Source organism: Tachysurus fulvidraco, chromosome 22 (assembly GCF_022655615.1).
Source record: "Tachysurus fulvidraco isolate hzauxx_2018 chromosome 22, HZAU_PFXX_2.0, whole genome shotgun sequence".
Classification (NCBI taxonomy): domain Eukaryota; kingdom Metazoa; phylum Chordata; class Actinopteri; order Siluriformes; family Bagridae; genus Tachysurus; species Tachysurus fulvidraco.
This window is the reverse complement of record NC_062539.1, coordinates 9985010-10004693: the sequence shown is the minus strand read 5'-3', so window position 1 is coordinate 10004693 and position 19684 is coordinate 9985010. Positions and strand designations below refer to the sequence as shown.

At 36.5% G+C, this 19684-nt stretch overlaps 1 protein-coding gene across 1 annotated transcript in view; it reads right to left on the bottom strand.

Moving 5' to 3' along the window:
- ece2a (endothelin converting enzyme 2a) overlaps window positions 1-19174 on the bottom strand; it is a 72231-nt gene extending 53057 nt beyond the window's left edge. The window contains exon 1 of the mRNA XM_027143250.2: window positions 18785-19174. Coding sequence (XP_026999051.1) covers window positions 18785-18944 — 160 coding nt within the window. The 5' untranslated portion in view covers window positions 18945-19174. The remainder of the gene's footprint in view (window positions 1-18784) is intronic.
- Window positions 19175-19684: the final 510 nt, after the last annotated feature.

Genomic DNA, 19684 nt, shown 5'->3' with positions numbered 1-19684 from the left:
AATATCTTCCAAAACTGGTCCAAGGAAGGACAAACAGTGAACCAGAGAACCAGAGACTGGCATCCAAGGCTAAGTGATGTGCAAGGGGAGTAATCCAACAAAAAAAATGTTGATGCTGCCTATGGAAAGGTGTATAAACACACAGTGCATTGTGCCCGCAGCCAGGCCAGAGTGCCCATGTTGATTCCTGTACATCACTAAAAGTGCCTACAATGGGCATGTGAGCATAGGAATTGAACCATGGAGCCATGAACAAAGGTAAGGCAGCAGGATAAGGCAGTGTGATGCTCTGGGCAATGTTCTGCTTTGACACTTCAGTTCCTGGCATGCATGTGGATGTTAATTTGACAAAAACCACCTACCTGAACATTGTGTCAGACCAAGTTCATCCCCTATTGGCAATGGTCAACCTTCAGATATCTTGGTGAGAGCAGGTCCATTTAATGTCATGGCTGATCAGTGCATTGTCATTACAATACATAGTTACTACTGAAATGTAATTTCCATTCATATTCATTTAATGTACCCTAAACTGCTTCTAGCTGCTGTTTATACCTCCACTTTAATGTACATGAGAACTAAGCCTATCGTTTGTGCTTCAGGTACAATATTTGTACATTAGGTACAATATTAGGTTGCTAATTGTGTTGTTTGAGATATGTGTGAACTGAATCATGTTGTGAACAAACACCAACAAAAATTCCTAAAGTACATGTAATGTAAAAGAATATAGTGAATAAATGCTATAAAATGCTACACAGAAAATTACATTTAATACTGTAAATCCCTTTTAGTACTTCAGCATTTTAATATTTGTGAAAGTGCATATTGTTTATGTAACAGTTCACAATGATGCAATTCCAAGCAATCAATAGTCTGTGTTTGGGTCTGGTGTCTCTGTCACTGCCCAGTGCTCTATATATTAATCTTTCTATAGTAAAGAGTGACAGAGCAACACAGTGTGCTTCAGTAAAGTTCAGACACCGGGAAGCTTTCAGATATTACATAAGGAAAGATTTTTCCTTTTCTTCATCACTATGGTAACTGGTAACGGATAAAAAGTCTCTCTCTCACAACAGATAAGAACTCTCTCTCTCTCTCTCTCTCTCTCTCTCTCTCTCTCTGTGTGTGTGTGTGTGCGTTTGTGTGTGCACGAGGGTGTGTGTGTGTGTGTGTGTGTGTGTGTGTGTGTGTGTGTGTGTGTGTGTGTGTGTGTGTGTGTGTGTGTGTGTGCGCGAGTGAGATCCAAATAACCCAAAGCACTAAAATTGCAAGTAATGGATCTAGCTAGATTCTTTGTTTCAGACTTCTGTATTATATTCTTCTGGCAGGGAAACAACTGGACCAGATTGGCACAGACTTCTGCCCATCTCTGTTAACATTTACATTTGGCATCTATTCTTATCCAGAGTGACATACAGAAGAGCTTTGAAGAATCCATCAATGAATACTAGGTCACACACTAATAATACCATCAGTCTAAAACTCTGTAATATATTGAAGTAATATATCAAAAAAGCAAACAAACAGCTTTTTTGTATTTTGTCCCTGCAGTTTTTAATTTTCCACTTTCCCTTATGAATTTCTGCAACCTAACTGTAGATTTCACACTTAAGGGTTACAAAATAGCTGCACAATTTGCATTCACCAAATAACTCTGAGATACCTTTTAAAGTGCTTGTTATGGCCTGATCATTTGATGAATTGAGCATTTGATTTGTTGTTAAAACCCTCTTAATGTAGCCTGTCCACAAACTGTCACCTATCAACTCAAACACACTTTCAGCATACACTGCTAGAGCTGTGTAAAGCATATTGCACAAATCCGTATTTCTGTACTATATTGGTTATAGTTGTACTGTACATGTTTATATATCTTCTATGCACATAATCTTCTGATTTTAAAAATGAATGATCACATTTTATATTATATATTAGCCAACTGCATTATCTATACATGTGAACAAACAGAACTAATTACATTTTTCAGTTAGTCAGATAACAACGTACATTCTATATTATTTAGTAAGCTTATAAGATTTGTGAAAAGTTGTAAGAGTCAAGACAAGGATCACTCCTCTGAGTTGCTCATGTTGCTGAGCGGATTTCATGTTATTTTTGTTTCTTATATTGTGACATGACATCTTTTTTGCATACTCAGTGTACTTTCTGTAACGTAACGTAATCAGCTTTCTCCAAGTAAAGCTTTTCTCCTTATAGAATTCCAAGTTGTGCTGACTGAGTGGATGGGTTTTCAGGAAGGAAAAAAAAAAGTTTCTCGAATAAATTGAAAGATAGGATTTTTTTTTAAAAACCTGTGATGATGCAGCGGAAATGTTAACAGCCGGCAGCACACTATAAACATAAATATTAGCAGACTGAGAACAGGGGTCGATCCATTACTCAGACTGACACATTTTCATTACAACATGTTTTGATGTACAAGTTTGTGCCATATATGTATGACAAATATGTATGTATTGCCACCTCCTGTGCATATTTTGCTTGTATGATTATAATGTGTATAATTTGCTTATTAGATTACAAATATTGCCATAACTGCATATATTATAATCAACTGTAATGACTGAAAGAAATACTTTAAATTACAGAGCTAAGGCTGCAATCAGGAGAGATGCATAAGAGAGGAATCCACCTTCACATGGTCACTAGTGCATTCAATCAGCTCTAACCTAATATTTCATCAGCCACATATTCTTTTCCCATATTAGCTATGGAGTAATGATATCAAGTAGACTAAAATGTGAGCTAAACATCATTGAATCATGTATCATTGAAAAGTCTAGCAGTCGCAGTAATCAGTGAAATGAGTCAATATCTGCCTGCAGTTTAAAACCCAACAGAACATAACTCAATATATCTCTCCCTTGCACATGTCTACTATGCAAATACATGATGCAAACACATACTGTTTTACTATGCAACATGGCCACATGTTCTCTAACAGTCATGTGCCTTTTCCTTGCCCCAGTAACATCATCTGCTGAAAAGCTACATATACATGTAAGTAATTTATAATGAACTGAAATAGGATATAATTACACTAGTCTATAATTACATTATCTTGTGTCAGCCAAAATGGTTAAACGGTTCTTTTTCCACTCCTTCTGTCGTCTGTCAAGGCTAGTGAGAATCACCTGAAAAAATTGTGCACACATTCCGAAACATTAGTTATTAAAGAAAGATTTAAAGGCAGGGTCTCTGTTGTTTGAAAGTCAATGTCGACATTTGAAATCACCAAAACAAACACACCCCTGACCCAAACGGCCCACACATACATACCTAACCCAGGCAAATAATGGAAAGAAATGTGTCTTTATCATAGCTGAAGGGAAGAACAATACGACTGCAGATAAACAAACAAGCAAAAATGACACACAAGCATAATCATGCAAAGGATGACGTTGTGAAACAACGCAAACCACGTTACTCACCTATCGAGAAGGAAAAAAGCGCCTCAAAGCGAAAAAAGAGACAGATTCCAAGGGACCGTCTGCAAAGTGCAAAACCCGAAAAGCGAATACTAAAAAAACAGTCAATAACTTCACTGTAATACACTGTACTGTCACCAAATTCAGCTCACACATCACTGATGTCTTGATAGTTATACTACAACACTTATTTGGGAGAAATGTCTTTTTAATACATACGGCCAACTTTACTAAATATTTAATATGTGGCTAACTAATATGTGTAGTTAAGTCCCTCGGCATTCCATCGCAGGCCTTCCCTCTCCTTCAGTTCTCTCCAGCACTGGAAAGCTGATCCTGTATTAACACGGGATCTACTTCTTGCCTTATCATAAGCCTTTCTTCGCTTTCTTTCTTTGTTTTTATCCTCCATGTCAATGTTAAAACCACTTTCAGCTAATGCCACACATGCGCACTGAACACTCTCTCCACCCATATTGACAAGACACACCCCTTTCTGCTCATTGGCTACACATTAGTTTTGTTTTTGTTGTGTTTGCCGGCCCAACTCAGTTTTCTGAAGCATTTCTCAAACAATGGAGACCCTACCTTTAAAAGTGACCATATAATCTGACATTCAATAAATATTAAAAAAAGGCTGCACTCTCGAGTCCCTTGAAGGACCCTGAGTCTGTGGGTCCATTCCTGTCCATCGAGGAAAGGAAATGGACAACAGCCCAGAACATTGCTCATTGTTCAGCAACTACATCAGACCAGTGGGATCTGTCACAAGAATGTCACAAGGGTATAAATTTCAGATGCACTTTCTGCCCTCAACATTCTTATACTCCACACCATTAATATTGCTGATCTGTTCCAAGATGTTTGTTCCTTTTTTGATTTCTTAAAAGTCACAGTGTATGCAAGAGCCCTTCATACACAGATCCTTGTGACTGTTTCTCAAGTACAAAGTGTTCCTACATTGTTAGCACTTGTGCATACACTTACACGCACACAAACACACACATGCTGGTCATAAAAGGTGTCAGATCATCGCTCTCTCACTCGATTGTGATGTTACTGTTACTCCTAATGGTCAGAAACTCTTTCCTGTTTACAATTAGACACACTGATAGATACCCTGTCTCACTGTCTCTCTCAAACACACATACAATGATAGTGACAGAGGTAGTTATACAGGTTTCTCTCTTTCATTTTCCCACCCATACACAAACCAAAGTAATCAGAGTAATCAGTAAGCAATTCTTATCTCTGTCTCATTTACTTTTTCATCCATAGTCTTTACTGGTAAAAGCCTAAATGTTAATCATAACAGTTGTGTGATATGAATATTGTTGCAGACAGATTTTTAACCATAAATATCCCTTATTTTAAAGTAGGCTAGAGTTTCAGTAGTTATTGCTAGATTTAAATATCATTAACCATGTGGACCACTATGACAAATGAGCTGGTGCAGCACTGATAACATGTGAGTATCTGCTGCATTGCCACTCTGGCTGAATTGAAAACACACCATTGCAGTAATAAAAGCCACACACTACAAGCAAATTCACATTCACTCCAACACTCCGCTCTCTCTTAACCTCCAGTCCAAATATCATGCCTCATCATTCTTCCTCTCCTTCTCTGGTACATTGTGTTGGGCCATTTTCCAGGCCCGGATTAAGTCTTGTCCTTGAATAAATCACCTTTAGAATCTTAATTACCCACTACAGTAGGCTTTATCAGGGGTTCTCAAACTTTGCAGCCATAGACTCCTAAAAACCTAAGAAACCCCACTACAGATTTATTAAATGAACATAATAATCTTCACATATTAGGAACTTAGCCACTAACATTGATTAAATGTAAATAATAATATTTAATGGAGCCAGTGAGTTTTATTGCTGCAAAACTGTCATAAGATTTAAGTTGACATTATTTATAGACCTACTTTTGTTAATGACATTATACTGACAACGATATCCTTGTGTGTGCCCTAAACTCTTGTCTCAAAGTTGGAGGCACATAATTGTCAAGAATGTCTTTGTACACTGTAGCATTAACATTTCACTTCAATTGAAGAAGAATAAGAAGATATATATATATATGAATCAAAGAAGACCAAACCCGTTTCATCATGAGCGCCCTTAACTTAACCCCATTAAACACCTTTGTGATGATCTTGAACGTCAAATGCAGGCAGGAGGCCTCAACCAACAATATATACATATATATATATATATATATATATATATATATATATATATATATATATATATATATATATATATATATATATATAATTAGCTACAGCACAACAATGCAAAATTATTTTCCAGGATGTATCTTAGAAAAGAGTTTTAGAGAATATGGAATTGAAAAAGAGGGGGTGGAGGCTTTTGGTATATAAAGGAGGATTACCAGCATTGTTTACAGCAGCTTTAATGCTCTATACAGTAGAGGAAGAGAAAGACAGAAAAAAGAGAACAAACCAGAGACAAGAAGAGATGGAGGTCTTCCTGACCAGCATACTTATGAGTTTAAAATGGGTAGGGGACTGCGGCTGAAAATCCAAACACATCCACTCACATCCACACACATATCCACACACACACACACTCACACTCACACACACACTCACATCCACACACATGCACCCCCACACACCCCAATACCCCACACACACACCCACAGACACACACATCCACCTATACACACATACACACCCACACCCCAACATACACACACACATTTGTCAATTAACTATATAATTAATTTCTAAACACATATTTTTAAAAAAGATTGGCAGAAAAATGGAAAGGTGTAAACAAATTCATGTTCACATATAGAGGCAGGCACACGCTAACACTCATTCATAAACCACAGCACAGCAGAGATGAGTGGGATTTGTGAATGTGTGAGAGTGAGTGAGGGGGGATAACCCTGAAAGACTGCGGCATCTTCTGCGCTCTCTCATCTCAGCCAATAAGATGAGAGGAGGGGAGGGGAGGAAAGTGAACAAAGCAGCAGGGTGGGCAGAGCTGATGCCATGGAAACTGCATAAAATACACACATACACTCTCAATACGCACACTTTGCTGTGCAGCCCACTCATTCATCCTCAAGCTCTTTTTCTCTCACATTCACTCACTTGTTCATTCAGAAAGTGTGCGGCTGTACTCCTGCCTGACATGACGCCATCTGCGACCGATGCTACAACTGCAGGGTGTTATGATGGGAGGGGATCTGTGCAGTAATGCTCTGAAAAAATCTATTAGTAGAATCACACTGTATGAACATTGCAAGCCTATTTATGCTGTCTCATGTTCAACAGTGCAGTCATCATTCATTTATCCACCATTAACTCACATCTATATCACAATATCCAATATTCAATAGTGCAGAAAAAAACAGAGTAAGATTCAGATATATAGAGAGATATGGAGAGATGCGCAGAAGCTGCTGTTGAGCGACAGAGGCAGCTACAGGGAGAAAAAAGAAAAACAAAGAATGGCTTAACAGTAGATGTTGAAATCTTTGCCTAATATAGAAATCACAGTTTAATAAGCAATTATTCTGCCAGTTTTAGAATGATCCATTTAGGTGCATCATGTAACCTTTCATATCAACAGCAAAAAGCTTTTACATTACATGTACTGTATATTAAATTGCTGATTATACTGCTATCTATATGACTTCACTTACCTGAATAAGAGTTGACATTAGAGTTGTTTATGGTCGCATTCATCAGTTGAATTGTGTGTACATAGCAAGGATTTAATAATGAAATTGCACACAGCTAACACTTGGTGTTTGGCTCAACACGATACATTCATTCAACAAGTATATCACAATCAGCACATCACAATTACCTTCCAAAATTACACCAAATGTGGAAACATTCTTCTCAGTTGTAATTTACATTAAAGTTAGAGAAACAGCAGCTGGATGCAGGTTAGGGTGCATTAAACAGAGCGGAACAAGTGGAACGTAAATAATAGCAATGATGTTTAATGATGAATATAATAATAAATTATGTGTTAAATAGTCATAAAAATATATATTTATTAATAACATTAAAAAAATCTTATTTAAAACTTGCTAAATAATTCAAATAATTTAATTATGAATATAGTAACAAAAATAGTAACAGCACCATCTATAGCAATTGGTGCAAACTATTTTTTTCATTATTCTTTATTTAAAAGACCTTTTTTTGTTAGCTATACTGTTATATCTGTTATATATTATAACTATATATATCTGTTAGCTATACCTGCTGTTATTATTGCACAAGTCTATTCCAATAAATTAATTTTGTAATTAATTTTCAAATACAATTATATGTAATTATTTTATTTATTAATTATTTTATTTTATTTATTGAGAATTGTTCAGAAAGTTTAAAGAAATTTGTTTGTTTGTTTTTTTTTTTTGTTTTTTTTTTGCTGACAGTGTAGATGATAAAATGTTTAGCATGCATATTTAAAATGTGGGAATAAATTATAAGGAGAGAGCATACAGTATTATCAAAAACGTTAATTATTATATTATTAATTCAATAATCAAAATACCAAATAGAACATGGGATAAAACACATTACAATTTCATATCCTTGATTTACAGAGGATGCATTATGTGATGCACACAATTAACCACTGGCACACAAACATAGGATATGTTGGACTGAAGTGTTTCCATTTAAAGTTAGTGCTTTAGACACTTTACTAAAAAACCTTGTCTCCGATGCCTCAGAAATGTGATTGAAATGCAAGTTACTTATATGATCTTAATGGCCTACCCAAAAATTTTACTTAAGAGGAGTGTAACCCAACTCAGGTTTTTGAAATGTTGAGTTGAGTTGTCGAAAAAAAAAAAAAAAAAATTAATTAAATGTGTTAAAGGTGTCTGCCTAATGCCATGACTGTAAATGTAAAATGAAAGTAATAAAGTGTGTTTTGATGACCAAAGAGAACGAGTAAAAGGGTAAAAGAGAATGTGGAATAATAGAGAGAATATGAAGAACAGAGAAAATGTGGGATCTAGAAAATTGTGGGAGAAAAGCCATCAAAAGCCAGCTGCAGCCTCTTATACACACACACACACACACACACACACACTCTCACACACGTGAACACGCGCGCACACACACACATTTTCTCACACATTTATACACACTTTCACACTCTCACACTCACCAATCTTTCCACAATGTCAGCACTAAGAGTAATGAATGTAAGTTTGTCCTCTGACTGTGCGGAAAAAACATCTGAGGACACACAACTCAATGCTGTAAACACTGACACACTAACGACGCCCAAGGAGGCTCTCAAAATACTAACTGATCTTGTTTCACTTAAGAAATACAACCAAATAAAGCCAAAAAAAATGCTGAAAAGTTGTATTTCTTTTTTATACTGTAGGCAAACACATATACATACACAAGATCACAGCACCAGGAAAACAATAGTTGAGGACATACTATCATTCATTTTAGTGAATAGAAACGTATTATTTAAAAAAACGTGCATCCCAAAAATAGATAACAGACACAAAAAATTACACAGAGCTACAGAAAAGCTCGACTTACATGCCTTAAGTTATGAACAAATCAAATGTACCCTGCTGGAAAACATGAACACTGGCAAAAGGCCACAACCTACCCTGGGGCTGTAAACGCTCCGTGCTTTGCCACTGTGCTGCCCTGTTCTCACAATCTAGCAACCTGTGTTATGTAATTACATTACATTTTTCTTCATGTTTCATTTGTTGCTAAGGTTGCTAATTTTTCACCTGCTAACCAAGTTAACGAAGGACGAAAACATAAAATAAACATGGACACCTTTTTTTTAACTGTTTTTTTAAACTGAGACGTTAGATTCTGAAGCATCATAGAAAAAAAAGCTTAGTTTAATTTTTAGAAATCTGTTTGAGTTGAAGAAGAACTGGATCAAAGGTGATGGGTGAGATAATGATGTTATTATGCTGTCTCTGGGGGTAACACCAGTAACGTAACCAAGCCCACTACATGTTGCTGTGACGTACATACTCTGACACATTCTCAACTGAATTACACACTTCACTAAACCTGAGAAGAAAAGACAGAGTGATCGAAACAGAGAATATACAAGAGAGAATGTGTGCGTGTGTGGCTGTCGAGTGCGTAGTACATAGGATTGTAGCTGTGTACACACAGAGTTAGAAATACAGAGCTTCAGGCTGCAGCAGACCCTAAGAATCGCTCCCTACTGAATTATATATTTCTCCTGAATGAACGGAGTGCAAAACAGAGAGAGAGAGAGAGAGAGAAAAAAAGATCTTGTTACGTCTTGAAGAGCCGAGAAGTCTAAGGGGACAAAACACCCAAAACGACACTGTCAAACTGGGTCAGTGGTGGAACATTACATCATCACTAAAATCGCATATTCCCCAGGCAACCGTTGATAAAAAGCAATAGCTGATGCTGGAAAACACTGTTAAGTCCTAGCTTAGTCAATTTGAAACATTTTGCCCTAGTCAAGAAGTGCAACACAACGTGAGCTGCTTGTATTGAAAAACTCCATACATTCTACGCACATTTTAAATGTTAAGAAACATGCAGAGAAGAGAACAGCATAGAAGGTAGGATTCGTGGAGTTCACCTTCTTTGGTAGCTTGAAAGCTAATATGCTCGTGCACACCGATAGCTTCTTTCGAATTGAGCAAACTAATCCTAAAATTCAGCTCCAGTTTCGAACAAATAATGTTAATGTAAATAATCAGTGTATGACACATTACTGTGTGAGAGCAATGTTACAGTAAATAACTCTTCAGGAACCTAACAATTCTAACACTAAATACGATAGATATTCTTGTTTAGTATCAAGGGTTTTATTGCTGCATTTGATCAGACAGCCTGACAAAGTAGTGGTCCTTGGTTGACATGAAAATATCTTCATATTTTAGTCAAAAATTAAACTTTTGTGTTCTTAGTAATTTTCCAGAATAAACATAGCTTCACTGTGAGTTGCTTTTAAACGTCACTGTAGAAAATTTAGCATGTAGTTTAGATGTAAGAGAAAAGATTACATCAACACTTTATAGACTGAGAATATACCTGTTTTCTTTCCTTTTTGTAGGTTTTGCTTGACTAATTGAGATATGAGGTAGAATATTATACAGAAACATATGGTGGATAAAAAAAATCATGTCAAATATTTTCAGACTTTAAGATAAAAAAAAGTGAAAAGTGAAGAGAATAACAAGCGGAAATCTTTAAGGGGAAAAAAGAAAAACCTGGTTGCCTAAGTATGACACACCCATAAACTAATACTCTGTCAAAGCACACCTCAATGTGCCAATTTTATTACACTCCACCTTTCAAAAATGCTCCAGATCTATCAAATAGTAAAGGGATCTCCTGTGCTCTGCCCTCTTTTGGATCTGGACTCTTCGCTGTCTAACTTCAACTGTCTAACAGAGGCCTGAAAGTTATGTTCCAAACTTTGGATCTATCCATGAGTCTGTCTACCTTAACTACACTGGGATGTGGTAGCTCAGTGGTTAAGGTGTTGGACTACTGGTCGGAAGTGATGAGTTCGAATCCCAGGTCCACCAAGCTGCCACTGCTGGGTCCCTGAGCAAGGCCCTTAACCCTCAATTACTTAGTTGTATAAACTGAAATAAAATATGTCACTCTGGATAAGGGTGTCTGCTAAATGCCGTAAATGTACACTGTGGCTATGGTGTTGTTGGGTGAGAAGCTGTCTTGTTTGATAATTATGCCCAAAAATGTATGTCTAAATCTTCCTTGGACTTATAAGATCACAACACATTTTACCACACAATTTGGGGTGATTTAGTTGAGAATGTTTTTTTTTTTTTTTGTGAGAAAGTGCTTCGTAAGCATCTCTCTATATAGCACCCATGTGAGTAGTGCTTTAAATAAGAGGTTTTTGTGAGAGGGTCTTGAGATAAAACCTAGGATGAACAACAGCTAGAACTTTACACTTGCATATATATGATTGTAAAACACAACAACACCATTTCATATGAAAAAATCTGCAAACTTTACATTAGGGCTAAATAAAAAACATAAAACCTGACTGTAAATGTGTGAAATATAAGATATTTTTGGTATGCTACAAAAACACAAGACTTGCCAGTACAGCTGCAATGCAGAAATAGTTTATCAAGAACACAATGTTTTCATTAAAGCCTTGTAGTTGCACCATGTAGTCGTGTTTCAATCAGGCCTAACATTTACATTTATGGCATTTAGCAGATGCCCTTCTCCAGTCTTACATTTTTATCTCATTTTATGGTGGATTCAAACTCACAACCTTCTGATCAATAGACTAACATATTAACCGCTAGCTACCACATCCTGCAAAGAGAAGCCTTTATTTTGTCACATATACATTACAGCATATACATTACTTTCTTTGCAAATCAAAACTTGAGATATTTTTCACAATCAAAATGACAAAGACTCAAATTTAAATTTATACCTAATGAGCCAGCCAGAGACAACAGTGTTACAGGAAAAACTTGAGAAACCTTGAGAGGAACCAGAATCAGAAGTAAAAGCATGAGATTGTTTAAATAATATCTTTTCTACAGCTGTGTATATTGAAGTGGAATTATTAAGCAATAGTAAGTAATAAGTATGAGCATCAGCATATTCTAAATTTGTTATAGATTTAACATCATCTTTCTGTCAAAGCCGTTACAGAAGCCTATAACAAAAATCAAAAATACAATGAAAACTGGTATACTGGTTATTTTTGCTTTTTCCAGTGTTTTGAGGTATAAATCTGCCATCAGGCCAAAAATAATTCTATGTTTTGTTTTCTGCATGCTGACACCTTGCACTAAAAAGACAAATTGCACAGAATTACCAATTCATTTAGACATTTTTTTGAAAGCAAACTATGAAAATGTGCTTAGATAAAGTATTTTTCACTCCCTAACTACTGTCCAGAAGGCATTGAATGGTTAGACAACAGAGAATAACTATGTACAGTCAAACAAACAGCAGAGAATAAAGTGTCACAGTGGTAAATTTTCTATAGAAGCTAGTAATGAGCTTTAGATAATATAAATTGCGTAAATTGACATCATTTTTAGCGGTTAGATCTTAGTTAGGCCTGCAAATAAAAACCTCAGCCTGTTTGCCTGTGACTGTGAGCTTTGAAAGCACCTACCAGATGTTAGCTTGACAAACAGGTTGTAAACTGGATGACTATAGGGCGCCATAATATTTAGTTTAATATTTATAGGCAACTACAGGCAGCCTGTCTGGTAGATATCCTTAAAGTTCCTGAGTTTGCCAGCCTGTGATTTGCTCAGTTTGACAGTGCAGCTGCCAACTAGACAATGCAACCACTTAGAATGCACTCAATAGTACAGTGTTAGAAGCTTGAGAGAGCGTTACAGAGCAGCTCAATTTTCTTGAGCCTCCTCTGATGGGCGAACATTGCAAGTCCAAGCAACCTCGTCAGTGATGTAGAAACATAGACACATGCAGTTGGTGATTCTATCCACAACAGCACCTTCGATGTATAGAAACATACTGTACTCTCCTTCCTGCTTCTTCCGCAAATCTCTGATCATCTTAGTTTACAGACATACATTACTGTTACACTAGTCTCGTCCCTGTAGACAGTCTTGTTGGGGATGAGACAGTATGGAAATTGAATCCACAAGTCTACTGATCAGAAGGTTGTGAGTTTGAATCCAAATTTCAGAATGGTGTTTTAGATGTGCTTAGCTGCATATTCATGAATTTAAAAGGAGTACAGAAGGAAGCACGTACTTGTTTATTGCCTGTGTTCAGAGTCAGTATGGAGTTCACTTCCTGGTGTCTGCCAGTCAGAAAGTCTAGTATCGAATTGGACAGGTGGGTTTCCAGGGCTTATGCATTAAGCTTGGTGATGAGCTTAGCAGGGATGTTCTGAATGCTGAACTATAATCAATAAACAGTCAAAGGTCATATGTACTTATGATGTAGTCGTAACCGACAAACCAAGGCTTAAGTGCAAAGCCTAATATATATATACATTTTAATTTTATGTATTTGTATGGCGCTTTTAACAACGGACGTTGTCTCAAAAGTAGCTTTACAAACATCAAAATATAGAATAAAACTTCAAAATTAATATTTAAATGAATAATTATTAATAGTGTTCCTGCATATTGGTACTGTATTATCATCTTAATACAAATTCTAAGAGCTGATTATTTAAAGCAGCTTTACAGAGAAAAGGGAAAACTCCAGGCTGAAAAGTGATGCGTAACAGCAGCAGCTCACTCTTCTATCTGTTTTATACTTTTAATTTCTTTTATTTCACTCTCTCTTTCATTTCCCTCCCTGATGACTGTGTGTAATATTAATGTAGTTGTCTAAGGCTGATTTCCAATTCTCATCTCTGCGCTGTCCCTGGGAGACACTACTGACACTGTGGCAGCCCTCCCCCCCCTCTTCATGTCTCCTCTACTGTCAGTCCTCATCTCCCATGCCTGCTCACTCATTTCTTTCACAACTCACGATTTGTATTCCTCCCCCGTTCTCTCTACAAAAAAGTGTGTTGGCAGGGTACCCTGAAGGCGCATGTGTTAAGGAAAGCTGCTCTCTCCTACTGCAGCTCGACGTAGGCACAGAGAACACAGTCATGGAGTGTGTGTGTGTGTGTGTGTGTGTGTGTGTTTATATGTAGGACTGAATCTGACCGTGGGTTTGGAGGTGGGAGATTATAGAATATGATCAGATTTTATGTAAGTGCAGAAATATGTGAGTGGGGAGAAGAAATTGGAAGACAGGCAATTTTCTCATATGTTTTTATTTACTGCAAAGGAGCATGTTCAGCCTGGCAAATACTCATCTTATGTATACAAACATTGTATTTAATATGCCACCTCTTGGTAAACCAGAGGTCCAAAGAACTGAAGCAATGTCTCGGTCCTCTTCCACACTAAGCATCTCTCTATATAGCGCCCATGTGATGAGTGGTTTAAATTCTCAGATGACTGTGAATGGGTCTTGAGCTAAAACCTTGGCTGAACAACTAGAACTCTACACTGACAAATATAAGATTGTAAAACACCAAGAAACCATTTTAGGTTCAATAATGTGCAACTTTTTCATTAGGGCTAAAAGAAAAACATAAAAAATGACTATAAATATTTGGAATACATTTGAACATTGACAATTGATCAAAAACTCAATATGTTCAATATGTTTATTAAGGCCTTATTAAGTAGTCATACCATGTAGTAGTGGTGTGTCAATCAGACCTATTGTGTTCTATACATCTTCTTTTATTACAACTAAATCGCTTCAAAACCGTTACAACTGAAACACACTTTGAAATCATTATTGAATAAAACTAAAATTACACAGAACACAAAGAATTATCCATCTCTATATTTACACTAATAATGTTTGTGTGTATTGAGGATAGGAAGCAAAATGTAAACGGTACTTATTCTAGCTAGTTAAACACGCATTAAATAATTCACTTATCTGTTTGATAACCGGTTGTTCTATTTGATGTTAGATGTGACAAAGCTAGGCTTTGTAGGCAGATTAGCAAAGGAACTTATTTACATACACTCACCAGAGCCTCCGACAATCTGTGTTACTTCCTTCTAAGCTGTTTAATTATTGATGTGTATGACAGGATTAGAAAAAAGCACATATGGATTTGCTGTTTCTCACAACATACCCGTGTTTGCATAAACGGAGAAAACCTCTGAAAACTGAAATGTCACTCTTCACTAAAATGTCAGGTACCTGTTAATGTGAAATTATTTTAAGTACCCTAACCGTGTATTTGTTATACACTGTTGTTCCACTTGCCATGTTTAACAACATGACATGTCAAAAGGACATCAGAGGAAAATCACAATGCTCTTTATCACCTTAGGGAGCTGTAAATGCATGCTTAACCTATATTTGTGTCAGTGGTGGGGACAAAACAAGCTGTCTGAAGAGATGCTTTAAGCACTTCTTATACGCTGAGAGTTGTATATCTTAATGTTAATCTAGTGTCCTCCAGCCCAACATCCCTTAAATTCCAGACGGGGTATTTACACTGAAATGGAACTGAAACAATACAGAACTGCTGGAAACAAATTGTTGCATTATATCTTTTATGAGGTGTCTTGTACTATTCGATTGGAATCTTTTTTACATTGTTAGCTGTTAAGGGCTTGCTCAGAGTTAAAACTGAAGTGTTACAGCAGAAAAAAACAAACAATGACCACCAACATCCAAAAAATCAGAAAAAGAGGCACTTGTCTGTCAATCATTATGGCTATAAATTCTAACACAAAATTACCAATGACAAGGGGATGTAATGTGACCCAACCTGAAGTTCCAACACTGGAGCTGAAATTACTTTGACACAAAATGAATCAACACATTTTGATCAATCAGGTATAAGAATTCACAAGCATTGTGGTATAAATAGCAATAAATGTAGGAAGTCCTGACTTGTACCTATGTGATCTGGAGTATTGGGACTGGAGTTCTGTATTAGAATCAGGTCAAATTAGACATAATTTAGGAAGGTTGATTTTTTTTTTTTTTGGTAATGCTAGCTGAGTTTTCTCCTCTTAAAATAAGAAGTTTATTTCTAGTTTGTTCCTATAATTATCTAAGATACAGAAACTGTTTTTTAATAACTATTTGTAATATTGCCACATCTCTTTGCCAGTACTGTGTTATAAGACTAGCAGAGCTTAGGACTACTTTTTGTTGTATGTAACACAGAAAGGAATACATAAATAACCAGAAGAGTGTTTCACTTGAGTATTCCTGAAAATTGGATTATCAGTAATCTGTGTGTGCATTTTCCTTGAGAACCAAGCAAGTTAACTCATGATACCATTTGTTTATTATATCGCTATCGCATTCACAATATTGATCTCAATAATCGCAATATGACATTTTCCCTAAATCATGCAGCCCTAATGACAATCTATTCAAAATTGTTATCGCAGCGCCCTCTGCTGTCCGTGTGTGTTAATTACACAAGCTGCATGTTAAGAAAAGCACTTTATGCCCCGGGGCCTGTTGCACAAAAGTAGAATTAAGACATCCAGGATAAATGACTGAGCTGAGCTCAATGAATCCAAAACAAGTCCATCCGGGCTTAATTGGTTGCACAAAGACCAAGCCAGGATGAGCAGACACGGATTCATCAAGCCAGGTGAAACCAATACTGGATATGTGCATGCTCACGGCTCACACAAACAGACCCGCCACCGATCACAGATTCACTGATTCACCATGGCAACTAGAGCGGCGTACTTTTCCCCATAGGAGGCACAAATCCTCATGGAGGCATACGAGGATGTAAAAGACACAATTAAGAAGAAAGGCAACACCGCCACAGTGATAAAGCAAAGAGAAAAAGCGTGGCAAAGTATTGCAGACCGCCTGAATGCGTAAGTAGTGCACAATAACACACTCACCGCTCTGCTAAAAACATCACAATTACAATCCAAATAGTTAATTCACATCTCCTAAAACGCAGTTGTACTCTGATTATGAAACATTAGAATTTTTAATTGAAATGGACTGCAGTTATGAGCGAAACTGTGTACAGTAACTCCATCACACTGTATAAGGCTTTGATAAATTATCAAAGCCTTACATTATTACGTCGCTCACTAGTACGGTTTAATCTTAGCCGTTGTACTCTAATAATATAATAATCACTTTAATTTATATAGCGCCATTCAAAGGACCCATGGTCGCTTGCACACTGACTACATATGTTCTTGTGTGATAAAGAAAGTGTCTCTTTTCGTGTGTGTGTGTGCATGTGTGTGGGCCTCCAGAGTGCCACCAGCCATGGACTGGGACAATCCGGCAATCTTCCCTGATGACGACATTGGTCGGCTGCTGAGGGACCAATATGTGTTGAATGATTTTAGCTAGTATGTGTGCTTTCAATTTTGGTTAAATATGTCCTGCGGTGGCAGAGGAATTTGGGGGTTTTTGTGATTATGTGATATAATCACATAATTATGTATATATATATATATATCACATAAATATATATATATTTAAATTGGCCTCTTATGATGTTTGTGCTGTATACTGTGTGTATACTGTGTACTGAGGGAGGCTACTGCATCCATTCATTTGTCTGTTCAGTTGATGTGTATGGATTTGTCCTGCATTTATTTCAGTGTGCAGACATGCAGGGTTTGTTATATACAGACCTTTTTGAATGTGTATTTATCCTTTTGTATCCTGTGTGACTTCAGTTTTGAAAGGAGCTGATGGTTTACCTGCTTTGTTTTATCCTTATTCAATAAAGGAACATAATGTTACACTTTGTGTTTTTATATTTATATGGAATGTGTATTTTATACGACAGAGTATTAGGGCCAAACTAGGGAAGAAGGAAAAAGTCATAAATTTATGAGGCTCTTTCTTGCTACGGGAAAGATGCATATTCTTTTTACAGTCCTGATACTTATGACAATGATTAAGTATGTCCTTGTTTGTGAAACCATACTGAAGAAGAATTCCACAAAATGCCCCACAGCTGTCATTTTAACAACTGTCCTCCTCCAAAAATGACGGGTTACAATATTATTAAAGACTTCATTCTCAAAGTTTGTGAATTTTCTTTTTTTCCTCTGTGGCCCTAATATTCTATCATTTTATATATAGCCTTATAGTCTATGGGAAACTGTAAATTATCTAATGATAGCAACATCATCTAAAAATCATAATTTATCCAAAATGATTGAAATTAATGATCACAAACGTTTAAATAATGACAGTTGGTCTAGTTATATGTGATAATGTATAGTGGGCAGTGGAATAACTATTGGTTTCTGTTTGTGGTGACTGCTGACTGACATAAGGGATGAGATTAAATAGATCCTAGTACTTAGCCTGGTCTGGAGCAGGCTAGCTCCACAGAATAAATCTCCATGGTAATTTATACCATAACATTATACCGCCCCCTAATCCAGCTTTAGTGCAACCGAATCATGGATAAATTGAGCCAGGATCACCAAGATATCCCGGCTTAATCCCTTATCCTAGTTTTGTGCAACAGGCCCCCGGTCTGTATTGGTTTAGTAATAATAATAATAATAATAATAATAATAATAATAACTACAATAATAATAACAGTAATAACAATAATTGTTATTACTGTTATAATAATAATAATAGTATTAATAATAAACAAAAATATCTAATAATAAGAAGAAGAATAGTAATAATGATATTAATAACAGTAATAATAATAATAATAATAATAATAATAATAATAATAAATACTAATAATATTGTTGTTGTTGTTAATATTATCATTATATAGAGGAATGTACCTACATACCCAACATCAGGATGTTTTCCTCTTTACCCACATGCTGGACCAAAAGATGCCGAAATTTGGGGAAGTCCCCGAACCACTCAAAAGTCTCTTCGGTTTTGTATCGTTCATTCCAGTAGTCCACGTCTTTATACTTCCTATTAGAGTGTGGTAAGTGCTCCATACTGCTCAAGTATAACAGGTAAAGGAGCAGCTTGTCAGTGTGGTCTGTTTACAACTGAGATAGGAAGAAAGCACACAAAACAGTGTGATCAATGAGCTGTGTTTACAATATCTGACTAAATAAACCAGACTAAGCTCAAGCTTCCTTCATAGTGTACGTGCAAAGCTGTCATTACACACTAGTTTAAGGTAGTATGCACTCTAGCTGAAGCCACGTGCTCGCCCTTTGACCTCTCCATCCGAAGTTTCAAAATAAAAGTCTTTCAGGATCTGTATCGTGTAGACTATATCAGGTGAAGTTCGTCTGACAAAGTATTTTATTATAAATCTGCACTATATGTATATTTAAATATATAAATATCCTAACGTTTATTTACAGTCCACTAGTATGATTGAACACAATTTGAATTCTAGTGACAGTTTGAGAGCGAGAGAGAGAGAGACAGACAGAGAAAGACAGAGAGAGAGAGAGGCAGAGGGAGAGATAGAGAGAGAGACAGACAGAGAGAGAGAGAGGCAGAGGGAGAGATAGAGAGAGAGACAGACAGAGAGAGAGAGGCAGAGGGAGAGATAGAGAGAGAGAGACAGACAGAGACAGACAGACAGAGAGAGCGCAAAAGAGAGAGAGACAGACACATGAGAGAGACAGACAGAGAGAGAGAGTGAATGAATTCATTTGTTGAGATTGAGACTGTCACTAGGGGGCCAAAACCGACAGTCATGTCCGTTTGTCGTGTAAAT